General features: G+C 31.5%; 5 protein-coding genes across 8 annotated transcripts; all 5 read left to right on the top strand.

The window, feature by feature from the left end:
• Positions 1–1594: 1594 nt before the first annotated feature.
• Positions 1595–5246, top strand: LOC114761786 (probable LRR receptor-like serine/threonine-protein kinase At1g05700). Its single transcript, XM_028951226.1, has 3 exons — positions 1595–1716; positions 4099–4660; positions 4751–5246. The coding sequence occupies exons 1-3, from the start codon at positions 1605–1607 to the stop codon at positions 5244–5246; spliced, it is 1170 nt and encodes a 389-aa protein (XP_028807059.1). The 5' UTR covers positions 1595–1604.
• A 144-nt stretch (positions 5247–5390) lies between these two features.
• Positions 5391–8587, top strand: LOC114761683 (receptor-like protein kinase At3g21340). Of its 4 annotated transcripts, none has more exons than XM_028951110.1 (10): positions 5391–5476; positions 5781–5852; positions 5932–6003; positions 6090–6167; positions 6410–6579; positions 6681–6895; positions 7021–7147; positions 7287–7349; positions 7482–7671; positions 7912–8587. In XM_028951110.1, the coding sequence occupies exons 1-10, from the start codon at positions 5406–5408 to the stop codon at positions 8327–8329; spliced, it is 1476 nt and encodes a 491-aa protein (XP_028806943.1). In that variant the 5' UTR covers positions 5391–5405; the 3' UTR covers positions 8330–8587. The 4 variants fall into 4 exon arrangements, with proteins under 4 accessions (XP_028806943.1, XP_028806951.1, XP_028806959.1 ...); XM_028951118.1 differs by having other exon boundaries at positions 6684–6895; XM_028951126.1 differs by having other exon boundaries at positions 6410–6570.
• Positions 8588–10337: 1750 nt separating this feature from the next.
• Positions 10338–13618, top strand: LOC114761796 (putative leucine-rich repeat receptor-like serine/threonine-protein kinase At2g19230). The gene is made up of 3 exons (XM_028951233.1): positions 10338–10451; positions 12586–13147; positions 13243–13618. Exons 1-3 carry the CDS (start codon positions 10340–10342, stop codon positions 13616–13618), a joined length of 1050 nt encoding a protein of 349 aa, XP_028807066.1. The 5' UTR covers positions 10338–10339.
• A 3815-nt stretch (positions 13619–17433) lies between these two features.
• LOC114761805 (putative leucine-rich repeat receptor-like serine/threonine-protein kinase At2g19230) lies at positions 17434–20217 on the top strand. The gene is made up of 3 exons (XM_028951244.1): positions 17434–17641; positions 19135–19696; positions 19800–20217. The coding sequence occupies exons 1-3, from the start codon at positions 17434–17436 to the stop codon at positions 20215–20217; spliced, it is 1188 nt and encodes a 395-aa protein (XP_028807077.1).
• A 398-nt stretch (positions 20218–20615) lies between these two features.
• Positions 20616–22066, top strand: LOC114761814 (LRR receptor-like serine/threonine-protein kinase IOS1; the record flags this gene model as incomplete). The annotated part of the gene is made up of 6 exons (XM_028951255.1): positions 20616–20668; positions 20873–20944; positions 21093–21164; positions 21245–21322; positions 21754–21920; positions 22022–22066. Coding segments are annotated over exons 2-6 (430 nt in total), but the record flags the coding sequence as incomplete, so codon positions are not given.
• Between the last annotated feature and the right edge of the window lie 88 nt (positions 22067–22154).

Below are 22154 nucleotides of genomic sequence, written 5' to 3' on the forward strand. Positions count from 1 at the left end.
TTTATATGTCTATATCTCGATGACTAAGTCAAATACTTCTCTTACCCTATTTATAAAACACTTTCAAAATATTTTATATAGATTAAGAAAAATTTTAAATTACATTAACTTTCTATTAAAATATAATACTTTTTCAATTTTGTCCCTATTTAATATATGCACTGTTCAAGAAATAACTGTCCATACTATAATAAATGAAGGACAAAATAGTACACTCATATTTAAAATTTAATAAAGTTACTTATAAATAGGATGGATAAAAACTTTCTCTGTCTTATAAATAAGACTAGAGGAGTAATATTTTTTTTCCATCTAAGGAAACAAAGACTACTGGTCCGAAAGACTATAAGAAGCTTTAGTTTTTGAAAGAACCACGCTCAGCAGGTAGTTTTGTCTGGCTAATCGGCTCTTAATGAAACACCATTATAAAAAGCACAAATTTACAGGAGAACTACACACCTGAAAAGCCAGTTGTAGAGTTGAGGAACCCAAAGCTTTATAAGGTGGTTCCTTTAAGAAAACCCACCCAATTATTGTATGATTCATAACAACGAAATCAAGCATGCCATCTCCTACTTATAGGGAGACAAGTGTTACTGTTCAACATTTCGTGCTTCTCATGACTATATCTTTTCTTCTTTTCTTTTCTTTTGCTTTATTTCACCTACCCACTCCACACGGTTCCTTTCATTTCTTCTTTTTGGCAAAGTGTGAGTGGAAACTCATTCTAGCATAACACATCTCGTAGCTTTCCCATAAAGTATAATTTCTTTTACAAATATTCCACATCAGCTCAATTATTAATCTGGCCCAAAAGAAGCTCAATTATTTCACATACTAAATAACTTAAATAAATAATATATTGCAGAATATCTCTGATGTGAAATATGAGATGTTACGTTTTTGTGATACTTACGCCTTATAATTATCCAGCAATTCGGAATTTTTTTCAAAAAGAAAAATAAACTTTTTTGCTATCATTATGCTGGATTAAAAAACAACAAGCTACACAAAATAAGCTTAAACACAACAAAAAAGCAACCTTACACAAAATGGCTTAAATAATAAAATAGTACTCCTCCAATGCTAAATATAAGACCCATTTTGTAGTGTAATTTAAATATGAGACCCATTTTGTAGTGCAAATTACACTACAAAATGGGTCTTATATTTAGAATTGAAGGGAGCACTAATTTTAGCGTCTATAAAATCGAGATATTAATAGTTAAATAAATACAAAGTAAATTTCATATTTAGTTTTCTAAACTACATAAAACTAATTAACGACAAAAAAATAGTTTGTTAGGAATGGCCCCCCAAAAAAGGTTGATAAGAGTATTGTCTGAAAAAAGAAATGTGATTGAGTCAACATTTATTTTCTTTGGAGTAGATGCAATAATGTGAGATGTCGTCTTCTGATTCGAGGCGTAAATGTAATCGGTGATAATTTTCCAAGTCTTCTTTTTTTCCGTTCTTGATACGCACTTACTTTTTTTCATAATAATATTTATTAATTTAGTAATGATCAGTGCTTAATTTTTCCCAACTGATAATGCTCTCAACTCATCGTGCTCCTCACCTCTGTCTCTCTCTCTGTCTAAACCATGAAGATGGCAGCACTATGGATTGTGGCTTTGCTTGTATCTGTCTCTTCCATCATCGACCTTCCAAAATCAGCACAAGTTGTTGCATCTGATGATGATATTGATACAGACAGTAAGTACTTCGATTTAATCTGTGTTTATGTGTGTGTGTGTGTATGGGTGGGTGGGTGTTTTATAATACATATAAGAATTCGAACTGGAATTTTAGATGCCTGTAGTCCCAGAACTCGTGTGATTATTATTGTGTTTTACTTCTTTTTTTTTTTTAATGAAAACTGAACTCTTACTAAACAAAATAAAACAATACAAGATTATCCTCCTTCATCAAGAGTATTTCTCTGTTTAACTTTTAACACCAGTTGGATTTTTTTCCCCATTTCAGAAAGCGTGTGAGAGTTATCGTAGACCATGATTTTCAAACCAGCATCTTAAGTTGGTGTAATTTAATATATGAAAATTATTTATATTTTGACTAAATTTTAATTAAGTCTTCCAAAACGTTGATATCTTATATTTATACATATATATTTTTTAAATTTATATTTTTTGGCCTTGATCTTAAGTTTTTATTAGTGGATGTGTTTTTTATGCATTCATGAGGTGTCAGATGGATAGGATAAATTTTGGCCAAAAAAAAAAAAGATGGATAGGATAAAGTTAAGACACTTAGAATTGCATATATAATCTTTTTTCCCCAATCAAATCTTAGCATCTGAATTTATTATATCAATTATTTGTCATGTGACTAAGAATTAAGTCAGGTTATTATGATTTTTAATTTCTACTTAAATTTAACATTCACTTATCTTAATTTAATTGAAAATAAATATACTAGTGAAGTACCTATGGCAAATTATACTATGTATACATAATTTATATGACTTATGAGTGCTGTGAATTATTGTGGAGAAATACATCTAGTTTTTAAAAAATTGTGAGTACCCAAATTGCCTGGTTAGTTTATTGTCCAAGTTTTATATTTTAATTTGAATATTTGTACTTGTAATTAGAAAAAATCACCAAAAAAATCCTAAAAATTGAAAAATTACATATAGGGACCCATTCACAAAAGTTATTGTCAAAACTCATACTATTATTGTCAAGACTCAAGACCAATACTAATGTTGTAATGAGTCCCTTGCAGAAAAAAAAAAATTGTTGTAATGAGTCCCTTGGCAGGAAAAAAAAATTGTTGTAATGAGTCCCTATTTGTAATTCTTCTATTTTGATGGTTTTTTTTTTGGATTTTCTCTTGTAATTATTGGACATTTTAGTATTTACAGATTTAGCTATCCTATTTGGTATGGTATTTCGCTTCTCCGACGTCTCTTACTGGGTTTCCACGTAAGTCAGTGAATGAGGAACGGTTTGAGTACGGAATTCTTGAATAAAAACTTGGTCAATAGTGGTGGAAATTTGTTAAATGCTACATCCGCTTAATGAGAGTAAAATAGACAATAGCCTTTTTTCCCCAAAACCAACCATTACTTAATCATGCACTCGGCACCATCCATTATACTCTGATCTTTAATATAAAAGTTAGTTGACTAATTTAAATTGATTAAGAAAATTAGTTAAGTTAGTTATTTGTAATACAATATGTTGTCTTTCTTAAATATCCTTACTAATAAAGTATATTAGCTAAAACTACTATTCGATAAAACTTTTAACTTGTATAACTACTATAAGGACTACCTTGGGGAGAAAAAAAAAGAGACAAAGTGGATTGGGGTCTTATATTGAAGAACAAATTGGAAGTCAAACTAGCTCGTCTACTAAGGATTGAAGGTAATATTAAGCACCGAAGGGAATATTTTATGCTTTTTTCCTTTTAAAATATAAAAAATGCTGAAAATTTAAATAAAAAAATCGTATATAAAAAATGTCTGGACTATCCAAACTTCACCTGAATAGTGTAAATTGGTTGTTGATCATTGTTGCACTTCGTATTGAGAAGAAAAACATTTGTTTTTCTGAGTAGTGTATAACTATATATATTATACAATACTCCCTCCGTTGCTTATTATAAGAGACATTTGATGCTTATGGCATGTTCCTATATATAAGAGACATTTAAAAGTTGTCTCTACTTTTTTGTGTTGATTTCGTATTTTACCCATATTTATTGTCTCCAACTCACACTCTCCCTCCCTCCCACTTCTCTTTCTTTTAATAATTTAATTGTTCCCTCTCATGCTCTCTCTCCTTATTAATGAGGGCAGTTTTGAAAAAAAAATTATACTTTTGACACATTGATTGTTCTTAACTAATTTTAACTGTTTTTTTGATCAACGTAAATTAGTTATTCGTCTCTTATAATAAGGAACGGAGGGAGTATAATTAGACATGTTTTAATATCCTAACTCATTGCATGAAATTTGAACCATGAGTCAGTATTAATGAATTTCATTTTTTTACATTAATATTGATTATTCATATGTATTTGTCTGGGCACTTCCTGCTAATTTAACATCCACGTTTGTAATTTGATTAGGGGAGATAAGCATCGATTGTGGGGTAACTCAAGAAAGTCAGGACACAAATGGATTTCATCATGATGCAGATAATGCAGAGTTTGTAGAATCTGGAAAAATATATAATATATCTTCAAAGGACACATTTGATAATAGCCAAGAACAAGTTTGGGAGCAGATGAAAACACTGAGAAGTTTCCCAGAAGGCAAAAGGAATTGTTACACACTCAAACCCAGGCAAGGCAAACGCAACAACTATCTCATCAGGGCTTACATGTCATATGGAAACTATGACAACAAAAACTCTATTCCATACTTCCATTTACATCTTGGTGTCAATTTCTGGGCAGAAATTAAGTTTGAAAACGTCAATGCAATTCGACGAAAAACAGTCGTTCAACTGTCCCCAACAAACTACATTGATGTCTGTCTTGTAAACGTTGGTAGAGGGATGCCTTTTATTTCGTTGTTAGAACTATGGCCTCTGTCAAATTCTATATATAGAGCCACCTCTAGTTTGCTGCCTTTAGGCCTCATGACATGTGTTAACTTGGGTATGTCTGAAAACCTTAAATTTATCAGGTATGCCTCTCATGACATATGTTCATTTAAATTGTTCTTGAATAAGTAGAGTTCTCTTCATTAATGTCCTTCGCTTACGCAATAATGCAGATATGCAGATGATATCTATGGTAGATCCTGGTTGAATGGAAAGTTGAATAACTCTGAGAAATTCTCCACATCAGAAGCAATTAACAGTGATGTAAAAGAGTATAGACTACCAAATGAAGTGTTAAGAGCTGCAGTCCGAGCACTGAATGATTCAACTTCCTTATATATCACCTTGACCACCGTTAATTTTACAGCAGATAGCGAACATTATGTTTACCTTCATTTTTTTGATTTCGAGGAGCACTCTAAGGGTCAAGTAAGAAGCATGGAAATTACTTTTACTGATGCAATCCGAGTGCAAGTAACTCTTAAATACCAGGATGTCTATACCTTGGTTAAGAGAATTCCAAAAGGGGTTAAATTAAATAGTATTTCAATCACATCGACCCCAGGTTCTGGTTTACCCCCGATGATCAATGCTTACGAGATTTATAGAACACTACCCCAACCAAATACCCCAACTCATGAACAAGATGGCAAGTATATAGGATACTGATTGATTTATTTTATTATCAATCAAAGCCAAAATCTATTGCTCAACAATTTTCTTATATCTGAAAGATCACAAGGTTACTTCCATTTAACAGTTGATGCTATGCGGGACATCAAACATGCCTATAACATCATGAGGATGAGTTGGCAAGGTGACCCCTGCATGCCAAAAGAGTACAGATGGGAAGGGGTGACTTGCAATTACTCTGAGAGCATTCCACGGGTCACTTCTTTGTGAGTAATTGTCTCTTGATCTTCCTTATGTTTCAGAATTCTAATGCATGATCGTCTTCAGATAAAATGTACTTTACCAAATAGCTATAACGTATATCCTCGTTCAAGAGTATATATCCCCTGTTTCTCATGCTGTTTAATCGTATTTGTGTTTTTGTGTGAGTGAGTGAGTGAGTGAGTGTGTGTGTGTGTGATATTAGTTAAGCAATACAGAAAGTGTCTTTACTGTTTGACCTCAATCTCTCTCATTCTTTGCTTTGTGTTTTTCTTGGCAACATTATTATTGTTACCAATTTGTAAACAGGAATATGAGCTCAAGCAAATTGACAGGACAGATTGTAACTTCATTCTCCAATCTCATGACGTTGGAGGCCTTGTAAGTATCATCTATGCAAGGCACGGCTCTGATTTAATAATAATTATATGAGATGGTAATAATGAGTCTCACATTGAAGGGATTTGTCGAGCAACAAATTAACAGGACAAATACCAGAATCTTTAGCAGGACTACCCAATTTGAAACTTCTGTGAGTTGCAACACTTGAGCATAGCAATACTCTTTTCTTGTCTAACTAACAAGTTTTGCAATTTATCTCACATGATGCGTTCTCAGTAATTTGACAGGGAATAATCTCCAAGGCTCAATTCCCGAGGCTCTGAGGGAGAAGTCAACTACTGGTTTAACTTTGATGTATGTTTATGTTCAACAAAAACTCTTAGAAGTTTATTACCAACATGGCACCTTTACACTTCCTGTAATTACAGGGAGGTTGCAAGTTCAAACTCTAGTGCGTAGGTTTGGTGGGTGCGTGTGTTTTCTTCTTATGTGATTGTCCCCTACTGAAAAAAAAAAAAAAAGGTATATACAGATCATCAATTGTTTACTTATACATTAAAACTGACACTTGCATATTGATGATATTTTTTTCTTAGTTTGGATGGAAACCCAGGTCTCTGTCAGAGAGGCTCTTGCAAGAGCAATGCAAAGAAGTTCATAAAACCACTTGTTGCATCCGTAGTTTCTGTGGCAGTTCTTGCAATAATAGTCTACATTTCTTTGATGCTTTACAAAAATAAAAGAAAACATCATAGTGGTAAGAAAGGTGATAAAGTGCCCCACTGTTCTTTAGTTATATTCTTTATATTGATTTTTCAAGTACACAGAGATATAATGCTTTTGAAATTTCATTGCACATTGCTGCAGCAGTATTGGCGTCTAAGAAAGAAGGTCAGCTTAAATCAAAGAATCAAGGATTTTCTCAAGCTGAAGTTCGTAGTATTACCAATGACTTTGAAACTGAAATTGGAGAAGGGGGATTTGGGAAGGTGTATCTTGGAAGACTAAAAGATGGTACACAAGTTGCAGTCAAGTTACTTTCTAAGTCATCACAGCAAGGGTTCAATGAGTTTCAATCAGAGGTTAGAAGTCAAAAATGATTGATTAAATATATTTTATTTTCATTCATTTCTTTTATATTATATTACCCTACTAAATTACTTTATTCAATCATGGCATATAAAGATACGATTCAAAATTAATGCAGGCAAAACTGTTGTCCCTTATTTATCATAAAAATCTTGTTTCTCTCATTGGCTTTTGTGATGATGGTGACTTGAGAGCACTGATTTATGAATACATGGCAAAGGGAAATCTCCGGAACCTACTGTCAGGTTTGTTAAGTCTTAATTCCCAAGCTTAACTCTTACGATTAAATAATAATTTAATGTCAGTTCTATAACCCCCACCTCTCTCTTTCACTCACTCACAGAATTACTTATTTTTGAGACGTGCATGATAATTGCTTTGCAGATAAGAACCCAGATATTTTGAAGTGGAATGAGAGACTTCAAATTGCGTCGGATGCAGCATGTGGTTTGTAGACTACTTATTTCTTTCCCATCATTGCATTGGCAGTTCATTTACCTTGGTCTTTTATTTTATATTCTTTACTTTTCTTATATATAGCTTAAGTATTCACTTTATTATTGGTTAATGGAAATGCAGGATTGGACTATCTCCATAATGGTTGCAAGCCACCAATAATTCATAGAGACTTGAAATCTTCAAACATCTTGCTAAGTGAAAACATGCACGCCAAGATTGCTGATTTTGGATTATCTAAAGCTTTTACTAATGATACTGACACTCACATTTCAACTCGCCCAGCAGGCACATTTGGTTACCTCGATCCTGAGTATGTTGTTATATGATAAATTTTGTTATCCTTTTTCCTTTCTAATCCTTGTTGTGCCCAAAATATAAATTTAACCCATTTTCCTCAACTTCAACAAAATATAATAGACTAGCAATGCATATAATTGCAACTTAGAGTAATATCCACGGCCTTGAAATTTAGATTTGGTAATTAAAAATAAAACACCTGCTTAGCTTAATCAATATATTCAAACAGTAATAGATCTTGCAAAATTTGCAGGTTCCATAGAACTGGAAACTTGAACAAAAGAAGTGATGTTTATAGTTTTGGGATACTTCTACTTGAGCTAATGACTGGCCAGCGAGCAGTAACCGTAACATCTGACAGCACACGTCACATATCTGATTGGGTAAATCCAAAGCTTGAGAATGGGGATATCCAAGCCATTGTGGATCCAAGATTAGAAGGAAAATTCAGCAGTGCTTCAGCATGGAAGTTTCTAGAAATAGCCATGTCTTGCATTACACCAACAGCAATCCAAAGACCTGATATAAGTTCTGTTGTGATTGATCTGAAGCAATGTTTGGCTATGGAAGCATCTGTTGAAAGTGCAGAAAGCAGCAGCTTAATCTCAAGCACTACATTGGAAACAAGTTATTCTCAGTCTGGATCATACTCACCTCCATCTGCTAGGTAGCATTGCTGGCAGAGAAATGCATGGTCTTTCTCTGAATTGATCATCCATAATCCCATCACAGAGATTTGTTTTGCTTGGTCAGATTGTTTGTTTGTTTGCTTTGTTCTGACAATTCTTCTAAAGTGATCATGTTTGGTTCAAGAGATAAAGAAATTTGCAAATTTACATAAACTGAACCTAGTCTTCTTTTTCTTCTTTTGGACAAAACCCAAGTCAATTAAGACCAACATGGGATTATAGGAGATTTTGTAATATCAATCCCCCATGTTCTCTTGATTTTCTTGATTTTTAAGTGACTCGATTGAAGGAAATTAATGTTCAAGTATGCCAGAGAAAAATGTTTTTGAAGTGGAAATTAAAGGAAGGCATGGGATTATAGGAGATGCGTACGTCTAGACATGCAAAATGCTTGCTACAACAATCCAATATTCTGAAGTTCACATGCAATAATTTTTAATGCTGTATTGATCAAATTATGTTAATTAATTCCACAATAATCCCTTAAACAATCAACTTTTTTTTTTTTTATAGAAAAAGGAAGGCTTAATTATTTCTTTTTGTTTCTTTTATTTTGCCTCTCACTGTAGCAACAACACCAACTCACCCCGCTTTCTTTTTCTTTATTTCTTTGCCCACTTTGCCTCATCGTTTGTTTTACATACAAATTCCCCTTTACATCACTATAACATGCCTAAAACAAAGTTCAATTAGGAGCATCCTTGTCATGCAATTCGCTAGCTGCAATTTTTGGCAATGACAGTAACATTCAATAATGGAAAGAAAAGTCTAATTCAACCATTAATATATGGATATATAATATAAAATATATAACGTGCTACATTATCTATATAATACTTGAACAAATATGTCTGGGTAACTTTAACTTGAAAAAATTAATCTACAAGTCTCCATAGTTTTACCTAATTTTTAGTCAGATCCCTACATCACTCTTGTCCTTAATATAAGTCACTTGCAACACATTCTTGTATATCAAGAAATGTATTAAATTGTAAAAAAATTTCAATTTTGTCCTTATTAAAGCTTTCATTTTTTTCTATATTTACAATAATTCTCATATCTCTTCCTTTTTTTAATGAGAATTAAATAAAGATAAAATTAAAAAACAAATATTAAATATACTATAAATAACTTATATTTAGGACTAAAACTTCTCCTCACGAGTGACTTATATTGAGAACCATAGTTTCAAATCATGGATAAAAGGGGGGAAAAAATTTCAAGACCTGATTATGTAATAAAAAAATTAAAAGACTACAGGAAAAAAGAAAATTACTTTTTAAGTCAGCACTAACTTTCTTGACACATGGGTCACGACTTCAAACCACTTATTATATGACTTTTAAAACTCCATCTGTGTTAAGAAAAATTTGGAAGCGAAGCAATTGGAGCTTCATTATTTATAAAGATTAATAAGTCAATCATATAATATAATTTGAAAAAATACAAAAAAAAGATAGATATGAATTATTTATTGAAGAATAAAATGTTTTGTATCTTCAAATGGTTTAAATAATTAAAAATTATTCAAAACAAAAACAACTTTAACATCTAAAATTAAAAGAATAATATTTAAATAAACAAAAAGTGAATTTCATATTTAATTTTTTATATATATAACCATATATTACTGAGAAAATTTAAGTTCTAAACTACGTAAAACGAAAAAAAATATTCAAAAGAATGAACATCCTGGAAAAAAAAGTTTGCTACAAATGGCTACCAAAAAAGGTTGTTGAGAGTGTCGTCCTAAAAGGCAAATTTGATTGAGTCAGCACTTATCCTCCGTGATAATTTTATAAACCTTTTTTGTCTTCTTGATAGACACTGTTTTGATAGTACTCCTAATATTTATTAATTATTAATTGCCAATTATTGCATGTTGGCTGGTAATTAATTCAGTGGTAAATTTTGCCCGACAGACAATAATCATCTCAACCTATGCTCCTCATCTCTCTCTCTCTCTCTCTCTCTGTGTGTGTGTGAGAAACCATGAAGATCGCAGTACTTTGGATTGTGGCTTTGCTTGCGTCTGTTCCTTCTATGATGGATCTTCCAAAGTCAGCTCAAGTTGTTGCATCTGATGATGATACTGATACGGGCAGTAAGAACATCGATATATTTATTCAGTGTGTGTGTGTGTGTCTGTGAGAATTTGAATCTGGAATTTATAAATGAGTCTTCACAAATGTTGATACCACCACGTATTATAAGTTTATATTAGTAGATACGTTTTTATGCAGTGCCCGAGTTGTTCGCCGGGGGTTACTGTGTGGTCGGGGAAGAATTATACTACCGCTCCTAATTATAAGATCTCGTTTGTAAAGTATAAACGAGGTCTTATAATTAGAACCGGAAGTAGTAATTATAAAGTCTCATAACTAGTAAAGTCATAAGTTACACAGTAAAAAATAACAACAAATTCTAAATTATTTACTTCTTATTGGGACTTTTTTAATTACTACAACCTCTGGTTCTAAATATATAATATTGACTTTGTAATATAATTGTAGTGCAAATTATACCACAAAGTAGATTTTATATTGAGGACTAGAGGTGATAAATTCTTTACTTGGGACATGATAGTGATTTTCCCATAAAAATAAAATACTAAACCTTGTATATATAATATGCTCTCTGTTTTTTTTTTCAAAATCTAATCATAACATGTGAATTTGTTTACCAATTATTTGTCATGTAACTGACTCTTGCTATTATGATTTTGATAATCGAAAATAAGTATAATAAATATATTAGTTAAGTACCTGATAATTTTCTACAATCATGACTTATGAGTAGCGTGATTTATTATGGAAAAAGATATCTTGTTTTTAAAGAGAGGTTAAGTTGCATCTAGTATTTTTTTTTTTTTCAGTTGTGTTCATTGTCTTAGAATATTTTGTGGTGTATCTAACACTTTTAAAAAAAAAATTAGGTACATTCAGCACTGTAGACTATATTCTATTGTGTCCAATACTCTTAAATATATTTTTTTCAGATACATCCAGCACCCTAAATTATTTTTTGATGTATTTGGCATCCAAAATTGTTAAGTGTAAAATTGTGCTAAAAAATATTTTTGGGTCTTGGATGTGCATGGAAAAAATATTTCAGGATACTTGATACATTACAAAATATTTTATGATATTATATGCACCTGAAAAAAATATTTGAAGGTGTTGGATGTGCTTTTTCCCTTTAAAAAATTATGATTACCCAAACTGTTTAGTCATTCCATGGTCCAAATTAATATTTGTTTTATTAATTGGTATACGTTTTAATATCTGAAGTTAAAATTTACTCCCTCTGCTATGTAGTATAAGCAATATCACAACCTTTAGTGAATATTTAATTTCATGTTTACAAAAGCACCCGGGATATAACCCGTTTAACTATCGACTTATTACCCAGCTACCATCTATACTACTAGTACATATTTTATTGGGGCCAAATAGAGAATATAATTTTTCTCAAATACAACCATTTCTTAATTGTGTCCTTAACCTCATCCATTACTTATATTAGATAGCAAAGGGAGTATTTCATTTTTTTTGCTTCTTTAAAATATAAAAATGCTGAAAATTTAAATAAAAAATCATATAAAATGTTTGGACCATCCAAACTTGACCTGAATACTGAATAGTGTAACTTGGTTGTTGATCATTATTGCGCTTTGTTTTGAGAACAAAAATATTTGTTTTTCTTAATGTTTACTATGTTCTATAGCCATATATTCTCTCCCATCCTTTATATAAATTATACTTTTGGGATAGGCTTGGTGCTTTTTATAAGTTTTACTTTGTATTTCTTTGGAAATTTAATTTTTTATTTATTTTTACTCTTAATTAATTATATATCTCTCTCAAATCATTTTTCTACCCATTTTTCTTCGTCTCTTTGTTCATTTATTCTCTCTTTCGTTCACCTTCTCTATAAATAAAAACATATTTTTAAAAAAATTATTTTTTATATATTTATTATTTTTAACTAAATTTGATCAACCTTTTGATTTGATTATTCATGACCTAATGGGGGAAGTATTACACAATAACGAGACATGTTTTAATTTCCTACTCATTAGTCAGTATTGATGAATTTTATTTTTGACATTAATATTGATTATTCATATCTATTTGTCACGCCACTTTTTTTTTTTGGCCTGAAGCCTCGCCACTTTCTTACTTTATAATATGCTTATATAATAATTAACCTCCATGTTTGTTTCCCAATTTAATCAGGGGAGATAAGCATTGATTGTGGGGTAACTCAAGAAAGTGAGGACACAAATGGATTTCATCACGTGGCAGATAATGCAGACGTTGTAGAATCTGGAGAAATACATAATATATCTTATAAGGACGCACTTGATAATAGCCAAGAACAAGTTTGGGAACAGATGAAAACACTAAGAAGTTTTCCAGAAGGGAAAAGGAATTGCTACACACTCAAACCCAAGCAAGGCAAACACAACAACTATCTCATTAGGGCTTATTTTTCATATGGAAACTATGACAACAAAACCTCTATTCCATCCTTCTATTTATATCTTGGCGTCAATTTCCTGGAAGAAATTAAGTTACAGACTGTTGATGTAATTCGGCGAAGAACAGTCATTCAAATGTCCCCAACAAACTACATTGATGTGTGTCTTGTAAACGTTGGTAAAGGCATACCTTTTATTTCGTTGTTAGAACTATGGCCTCTGTCAAATTCTATATATAGAGCCACCTCTAGTTTGCTGCCATTACGACTCCTCACATGTGTTAACTTGGGTATGTCTGAAGACCTTAAATTTATAAGGTATGTATCTAATGATGACATGTGTTCATTTAAATTGCTCTAGAATAACTAGTAGAGTTCACTAATTAATGTCTTCTGGTCGCACAAGGATGCAGATATGCAGATGATATCTATGGTAGGTCGTGGTTGAATGCAAAGATAAATAACTCAGAGCGATTCTACACATCAGAAGCCATAAACAGTGATGTAAAAGAGTACAAACTACCCGATGAAGTGTTAAGAACTGCAGTTCGAGCACTAAATGATTCGGCTTCCATATATATCAACTTGACGTCAATTGGTTTTACAGCAGATAGCGAACACTATGTTTACCTTCATTTCTTTGATTTCGAGGAGCATTCTAAGGGTCAAGTAAGAAGCATGGAAATCACTTTCACTGATGCAATCCGAGAGCCTGTAACTCTTAGATACCAGGTTGTTTATACCTTGGTGAAGAGAATTCCAAAAGGTGTTCTTATTGATCAAACTTAAGGATTTGAGCTCTTTTTACGAGCCATTGATGTATTGGTTATACTCTGCTAACCACTTGTGAAAATATTGGTTAACTAAATTGGTTAATTTCTATGTAGTAGTTAAAAAGGTCATATACATAGAACTGGAGGTACTCATCATTTTTCCCCTTTATTTTTTGTGCCAAAATGAGATCTAAGTATTTGCCATGAGTAAGGATTTTAAAAGGTATAAATTGAAAAATTACAAAGAGATACAGTCAAAAATACTTTCCAGCTAGCAATAACAATTTTAACATATTTCTTCATGCCTCTCACTCTCTCCTTTTTGTACTTTATCTCTCACTAACAATTAACAACGACAACTCAGTCCTTTTCTTTCTTTCTTTCTTTTAGCCAAAGCCTGCACCTTTACTATCTCTTCCACAAAGTGCAATATATATAAAATTTCTTTTGTATATATGTATCCTCCTTCATCATTTCATGTCAAATCATATACTACCTCCAGTTCTTAATATAAGACCTCGTTTGACTTTTATTTTGGTCCTAATTATAATACCCCAATCCACTTTGTCTTTTATATTTATGCATTTTTTCCTAATATAATCTCTCTAATAATGATAGTTCTAGCCAATAAACTTGATTAGCAAAGATATTTTAGGAAAGACAACACCTATTTATTATAAATAACTAACTTAACTTATTTTTTTAATCTCCTCAAATTAGTCAATTAGCTTTTATAATTAGGACCGGAGGTAATATCACTTTTAAAATTCCGATCCCAATCAAATATGAATGAAGGGCAGGCCTTGCAAATTCGCTCTATCTGCAGTTTATGCCAATGACGTTAATCTTCAATAATGGAAAGAAAAAGCCCAATCTAACCGTCACTAATATCAACATGGTATAAGTTGCATTATTCATAATTCGTGATTAGTATGGTTTATTTTTTAAACATATAGTACAATGCATATATAAGAATATAAGTATTTCAAGTAATATGAGGTCCTCATCTACAAGTTTTGTTTTGTGCAAGCATATGTCTTCTGGGAAAAAAACAATGTAAATTACTGTTTAAGTCACCAACAACATTTCATGTTCCCCACTATATATGAACTTTTTCTTTTGTCTTTAATTAGTTTTGTTGGCCAATTCATCACTCCCCTTCCATCTTCTTTCCTTTTTTGGGGGGGCTTTGGAACCATATGGATCAGTACTCGATCCTTTAAACAAATAATTAATTACTTATCAAGTATTGTTAACTACACATATTAAATGGAGGAGTGTCTATTAATTGGAGCAATTTCAATGTAAATTCTTATAGATGATATTTTAGGAAAATAAATGCACATTTTTTTACAAATAATTAACTAAATTAATTTTCAGCTGTTGAATTTTCTCAATCTCTACATTACTCATCCAATATCTACATTAAGGGCGAGAGAAAATAACGTTAATCAATTTAAATGTAAGAACAGGAACAATACCACAAGAAAACAACCACCCGAGATGAATTATGTAAAAATAAAAATTACAAATAAAAACCAATAATTCGTGAAAATAGTCGAAAGGTCAAGTTATACGTAACTCCAATAAAATTTATCGATAATTTTTTTAAAGAAAATAATGTTAATGATTGTAAAATTTGAGGCGTGAAAGATTTGCTGTCTAATTAAATTCTGAAAATTCATAGAAAAATCTTGGCTTCAAAAATCCACAACATCGCAGCATTGTTCTTTGTAGTCACCTGATCACAAATTTTACTTTGACCTTCTCATGTCTTGTACCTCGAATAAATACCTGCATCTCATATATAAATACCAAAAACCAGCCAAAAGCAAGCTAAAATCATAAGAAATACCAACATTTTTTTAATTTTGTATAGAATTTCAGCTTACCTCTTTAACTTTAGAAAACATACTTTTAGTCATTTAACTCTAAAACTAGTAACAAAAATGATGACACAAGTATTGATAATAAAACATTCTCAAATGCTAACATATTAAATTTAATTTTTAAAATAATTATAATTGTTAAAAAAATTATCATTTAAGGTTAATGATTTTGGAATAAATGACAAAAAATATAGTACTTTTTAAAGTTAAATGACTAAACTAAAATTTTTTAGAAAGTTAAAGAACTAAACGTATATATTTTAGTTTTTTTTCCTATTTTTACCCTTAAAATTAATGACCTTATCTAACCCCGATTATCCTGGGAATTAGGGGAAGTAACCCTCTTGGGAATTGCACTTTTCAAGAAATTTAATTTGTATAATAATAAATAAAAAGTAAAGTAGTACATTTATCTTGAAAATTTAATAATGTGTTGCACTCGTGAGACACTAGATAGGAAAAGAGGATTAACATTTAGCAAATCGTCATTAAGCATACAAGAGTTCGTATTACGTGTGGTGACCTGGGAAATTAAAATTATGGACTGACCAGTCCATATTTTTTCGGCCAACAAGTTCATGATTACTATCACTTTGTCAACAACATGAAAATTAGTCGGTCAGTTAATACTTATTTAACATTTCATGCGTATCACGACCATCTTTTTTCTTTGCTTTAGCTTTATTTCTCCAACCCACTAATTACTTTCATTTCATCTTTAGCATCATGTGCGTGTGACACAGGCTCAATAATTCGAACACCACATTATAAATTGCCTATCTTTTTCCATAAAGTATTAAAGTACTATTCATAATTCCTTTGTACTTATCTTGTCCCACATCAGCTCAATCATATCAACCTGCCCAAAAAAAAAAGCAACTCAATTATTTTGTTCATTAATTAAATAATGAGTTAATATTATTTTTGTTCCTGAAATTTGACTTTTCTGATTTTAATTCCTGAAAGTTGATTTTATTTTGATTTTGATTCCTTAAATTTATTTTAGTTTTAATTAGTCTTTGTTTCATGAATAAAAAATCTTTAGCTAAACCAAAATAAAGTCAAGTTTCAGAGACCAAGATCACATATTTAAAATTTCAGTGACCAAAATTAAAATTAAATACTTAATAGGTTGCAGAATTTCTTCTCTGAATGTATGTTATTCTCAATTACGATGAACTTGGATCAGAAAGATTAGATAGGGGCCTCCTATTTCATCAGTATCAGATATTACGAAGAATCTGGCTTTCTCGTCATAATTTTTTTATCTCGTATCTTTTATGGAAGATGTTGACTTGCATAATAAATTACAGCTCTTCAGGGAACAAATTTTAAAAAAAAAATCGAAGGGTTCAAATTAATTAAATAACTAAGATTCAATCAAAATAATCATCATTTTAACTTCTAAAATTAAGAGAATAATAATTAAATAAGAAAAAAGTAAATTTCATATTTAATTTGTATACATAACCATATTGTAATTAATGAAAAGTTTATTTGCTAAGCTACATAAAACTAACGAAAAAATTGAAAAGAATGAATGGCCAAAAAATGAAGAAAAAATTTGTTAGGAATGACTTCCAAAAAGGTTGTTAATGAATCAAATTCAATAATATGAGTTGTCGTTTTATGAAGTGATCTAAGCGTAAATGGAATTAATGCTAATTTTTAAAAACAATGACATTTAACTGAGTTAACTCTAAGAGGTCTTCAGTCCCGGAAAAAAAAAAAATCTAAGAAGTCTAACTTAATCTCCCTAAATTACACTTGTGTGATACTAAATTATATATCATTTTATAAGTTAGATAAATTAATTTTAAAAAAAATGATAAATATTAGAGATAAAAATGAATTAATATATATCTTGCAACTCTCTTAACTCGCTCTTTAAGACTGGAGGAGTATTTAGTAATTCTCAGCTATTGCAGTCTAAAATTAGATAATGGTCCCAACTCATGATTCTCAATTCACTCACTCACTCTCTCTATCTCTCTCATCCTCTTCCTCTTTGCTGAAAACTAACTCTGAGATGAAGATGGAAGCATTATGGCTTGTGGCTTTGCTTGTGGCTACTTCTTCAATCATGGACCTTCGAACGTCTGCACAAGCAGTTGTTCCATCAGACGGTGGTGATGATACTGATACAGGCCGTAAGCACTTCGACTGGTTTCTTCTTTGAATTCCAATTTAGATTCTTCTGATCTCAGGATTCGTTTTATTATTCTGTTTTTCTCATGTTTTACGTAATTTTTAACACCACCAAGTTGGAAATTTATTATTCGTTTTCATGGTCCCCCCCCCCTGACATATCAAAAGTCAAAACGCTTATGATGAGAGTGGTTTATCATAGACAATGATTTTAAAACTAACTTAAAGTTCTGTAATTTATATCTTTACAAAATTTTCAATAGGTCTTCACAAATTTTGGTATTATACTGCTCCTGGCTCTGCTACCGACTACTTATAAGCCATGCAATGCAGTTGCAGCTGCCACCAAATTTTGAGTATCTTTTTTCTTTTCATTTTCATTTTATACTGTTTATTTACAAATTTCAGTAAAATTCAAATACCAGAAAATTAATATGATCTTGCAAAAATTATGATTGCTCAAATTGTCGTCGTAGTCTAAATTTATATTTTAAGTTTAATGTCTTGCAATTGATTATTATTTATTTTAATTTTTGAAGTTAAAATTTAATTTGATATTTTATTTATTGTGAAAAAACAAGTATACTCTAATTAAAAAAATCATATGAAAATTGTCAGGACTATTCAAATTTGATTTGGAGAGCGAAAATTTGCTAATTTAGATCCTCACCTCAATTGACCGACATCAACCTTCAGATGATTTCATGGCCATTGAGGAGGCGTCATGTCAATGAAAACAAAAAAAAGGAAGGGAGAGTTACAAATTTATTTTTTCAAATCGTAATGACCATCAACCATCATTAACCATTGAGCCTCATACCTATAAATATATATATATGTATATATTGGAAAGGAAAACATTTTCTTTAATATTTATTGTGTGCTCTATAACCACGTATTCTCTCGGTTCTTTTCATATGTAAGACCTCTTTTGGAAAGTTTTCTTGATCCTAAATAAATATATGACAAAAAAATTTTAATCGTGCTGAAGTGGTTAAAAAGTCCTTATAAGAAGAATGGGAGGGAGTCATTTTTCCTAGCCATTGCATGGAATTTGACCAATGACTCAAAGTTAATGGATTTTGACACACTTTGTTTTTTTACATTTTTTTTGGCGAAGTTGTTAAAAAAGTCCTTATAAAAATCAACAAGCCAGCTAATTTCTTATAACGCGACAATCTAAAATTTAACTTAAAAAAATACTTATATTTAGTATCTGACAATATTTTAAATAAGATTGCCTTCCATGAAAAGTTATCATGCTTGTAAAAAATATCCTTTATGAAGAGAACGGTATGGAGTATTAAAGAATAATTTACTGAGATTTTTCCGAGGCATTGCATGGAACTTGAACAATGAGTCAACGTTAATGGATTTTATCTCTGACATCCATATATTGATGATTCACAATTCATATATGTTTGTCTAGCCACTCTCCCCACTACGTATACGTAAAATTAACCTATTTAATTTGTTTGTCTTCCAATTTAATTAGGGGCGATAAGCATTGATTGTGGGGTAACTCAAGACATCCGGGATTCAAATGGATTCTATCATGACGCAGATGACGCAGAGTTTGTAGAATCTGGCAAGATATATAATCTATCCTCTTATAATAACTTCGATAATGGTCAAGAACAGGTGTGGGAGCAGATGAGAACATTGAGAAGTTTTCCAGAAGGGAAAAGGAACTGCTATTCACTGAAACCCAGGCAAGGCAAAAACAACAACTATCTCATTAGGGTTTACATGTTCTATGGAAACTATGACAACAAAAACTTCATTCCATCCTTTCATCTACATATTGGTGTCAACTTTTGGACAGAAATTAAGTTTGAGAATGCCAGTGTTATTCGACGAAAAACAGTTGCCCAAGTTTCCCCGACAAACTACATCGACGTGTGTCTTATAAACATTGGTAATGGCATACCCTTTGTTTCGCTGTTGGAATTGTGGCCCTTGTCAAACTTTATATATCGAGCCTCCTCCAGTTTACTGCCATTAGGCCTCATGACATGTGTTAACTTGGGTATGTCCGAAGACCTTAAATTTATCAGGTATGTGTTTTAATATGAACGTTATGTATAATCGGAATATATATATATATCTGTCTGCTTATGTCAGAGTTCATTAAAGTCTTTTGCTGACATAATAATGCAGATATGCGGATGATATCTATGGTAGGTCCTGGTTCAATGTAAAGCTTGATAACTCAGAGCGGTTCTCTACACCAGAAGCAACTAACGTTGACGTAAAAGAGTATAGACTACCAGATGAAGTGTTAAGAACTGCAGTCCGACCACTGAATAATTTGTCTTCCTTATATATCAACTTGACCTCCATTAATTTTACAGCAGAGAGCGAACATTATGTTTACCTTCATTTTTTTGATTTCGAGGAGCATTCTCAGGGTCAAGTAAGAAGCATGGAAATTACTTTCACTGATGAGATCCGAGATGCTGTAACTCTTAGATACCAGGATGTCTATACCTTGGCAAAGAGAATTCCAAAAGGTGTTCTTGTTGATCGTATCGTATTTCAATCACATCAACCCCAGGCTCTGGCTTACCCCCCATGATCAATGCTTATGAGATTTATGGAGCATTACCCCAACCAAATTCACCATCTCATGAAGAAGATGGCAAGTATACTGATTGATATATATATATATATATATATATTTATATATTTTTACTCCGATCTTTCTCTGCTTATGCTTTAGCTATATATTGATTGTTTTAGGCAGCTCTCTCTCATATTGGTCTATCATCCGAGTTGTTTTAAATCAATTAGAGTAAAAAAAACCATGTTCATCCACAATTTTGTAACCATATTTCATTTTATTTTCTTCAATTTAGGAAGTCACAAGGTCACTTCCATTAACAGTTGTTACCTTGCGGAACATCAAAACATGCCTATAACATCATGAGAATCAGTTTGGCAAAGGTGACCCTGCATGCCAAAAGAGTATATAGATGGGAAGGTGTTACTTGTAATTACTCTGACAGCATTCCAAGGGTCACTTCTTTGTAAGTAATGGTCTTTTGATCTTTTTAATTTTCAGAGTTCTAATGCATGATCATTCTTCATCTGTTCATGCTGTTTAGTGATGTATCAGATATTATTTTAAGTAGCAGAAAAAAGTTTGTCTTTGCTTTCACTTTTGTCTCTCGTGTTCTTTGCTTGTGTTTTTCTCGGAAACAACATTTTCATTCTTATCAGTGTCCGAACAGGAACATGAGCTCAAGCAAATTGATAGGAGATATTGTAACTTCATTCTCCAGTCTCATGACATTGGAGAGCTTGTAAGTATCATCTACACAAAGTCAACTTTTGTATATTTTTCCTACCATATATTATAGAAACTTCACATTGTCTGTCTCTACAAGCCAAATAACTTCTGTTATTTACTAATTATATATGTGACGGTATATAATGAGTCTCACATTGTAGGGATTTGTCAAACAACCAATTAACAGGGGAAATACCAGAATCTTTAGCAAAATTACCCAGTTTGAAACTACTGTAAGTTGCAATCTTGAGCATAGCAGCAATAATTTCTTGTTCAAGAAGTCTTGCAATTTATCTCACTGATAAGTCTACAGTAACTTGACAGGAAATAATCTCAAAGGTTCAATTCCCGAGGCTCTGAGGGAGAAGTCGACTACTGGTTTAACTTTGATGTATGTTTATATTTAATGTAACTTAATTTAATTTCATTACACAGTATAGTTGCATTCTCTAAAGTGAATATTTTCTCTTCTTTTCACAACAAGGCTATTCAAAAGATTATATGATTTGTCTTTAACTCATTTCCCCTGTTTGAAGTCGACCACTGGTTTAACTTTGATGTACGTTTATATTTAATGTAACTTAATTTAATTTCATTACGCAGTAGAGTTGCATTCTCTAAAGTGAATTTTTTTTCTTCTTTTCAGAACACAAGGTATTCAAAAGATTATATAACTTGTTTTTAACTCATTTCCCCTGTTTGTTATGTTAAATGTAGTCTTCATCTCTTATATTACTGATATTGATAAATATATGCAGGTCATCATTTGTTTCCTCATTCGTTAAAACTGACACTTGCATTTTGATATATACTTTCTCCTAGTTTGGAAGGAAATCCAGGTCTCTGTAAGACAGGGTCTTGCAAAACCATTACAAAGAAGTTCATAAAACCTTGTTGCATCCGCAGCCTCTGTGGTGGTTCTTGCAATAATAGTCTGCATTTCTTTGATTCTCTGCAAATACAAAGAAAACATCTTAGTGACACGAAAGGTGACCAAGAGCCCCATTTTTCTTCAATCCTTTGTATTTATTTTTCTTGTATATAAGTCTTTAGATGTGATTAACTTACCCTTTTTCTTGTCTATGTATAGATGGTCCCTGCTTAGTTGGAAATGGAAAGTTTTCTGTGAATACTAGTACTCTATTGTATTAGATTTCTTATACAAATGAAATTTTTATTTTGCATTGCTACAGCGTTGTTTTTCCAAAAAATATGGTCAGCTT

The sequence above is a fragment of the Neltuma alba genome, unplaced genomic scaffold (assembly GCF_004799145.2).
Source record: "Neltuma alba isolate B1F8T4 unplaced genomic scaffold, ASM479914v2 tig00001706_pilon, whole genome shotgun sequence".
NCBI classification, from domain to species: Eukaryota; Viridiplantae; Streptophyta; class Magnoliopsida; order Fabales; family Fabaceae; genus Neltuma; species Neltuma alba.

Excerpts from the sequence above, each read along its gene's own strand:
- LOC114761786 (XM_028951226.1), top strand. The coding sequence starts at position 1,605 with ATGAAGATGGCAGCACTATGGATTGTGGCTTTGCTTGTATCTGTCTCT. Across the intron at positions 1,717-4,098 it reads TGATGATATTGATACAGACA|GGGAGATAAGCATCGATTGT; the intron begins GTAAGTACTTCG and ends TAATTTGATTAG. Across the intron at positions 4,661-4,750 it reads GAAAACCTTAAATTTATCAG|ATATGCAGATGATATCTATG; the intron begins GTATGCCTCTCA and ends GCAATAATGCAG.
- LOC114761683 (XM_028951110.1), top strand. The coding sequence starts at position 5,406 with ATGCCAAAAGAGTACAGATGGGAAGGGGTGACTTGCAATTACTCTGAG. Across the intron at positions 6,580-6,680 it reads ACATCATAGTGGTAAGAAAG|CAGTATTGGCGTCTAAGAAA; the intron begins GTGATAAAGTGC and ends ACATTGCTGCAG. Across the intron at positions 7,148-7,286 it reads TCTCCGGAACCTACTGTCAG|ATAAGAACCCAGATATTTTG; the intron begins GTTTGTTAAGTC and ends ATTGCTTTGCAG.
- LOC114761796 (XM_028951233.1), top strand. The coding sequence starts at position 10,340 with ATGAAGATCGCAGTACTTTGGATTGTGGCTTTGCTTGCGTCTGTTCCT. Across the intron at positions 10,452-12,585 it reads TGATGATACTGATACGGGCA|GGGAGATAAGCATTGATTGT; the intron begins GTAAGAACATCG and ends CAATTTAATCAG. Across the intron at positions 13,148-13,242 it reads GAAGACCTTAAATTTATAAG|ATATGCAGATGATATCTATG; the intron begins GTATGTATCTAA and ends ACAAGGATGCAG.
- LOC114761805 (XM_028951244.1), top strand. The coding sequence starts at position 17,434 with ATGGTCCCAACTCATGATTCTCAATTCACTCACTCACTCTCTCTATCT. Across the intron at positions 17,642-19,134 it reads TGATGATACTGATACAGGCC|GGGCGATAAGCATTGATTGT; the intron begins GTAAGCACTTCG and ends CAATTTAATTAG. Across the intron at positions 19,697-19,799 it reads GAAGACCTTAAATTTATCAG|ATATGCGGATGATATCTATG; the intron begins GTATGTGTTTTA and ends ATAATAATGCAG.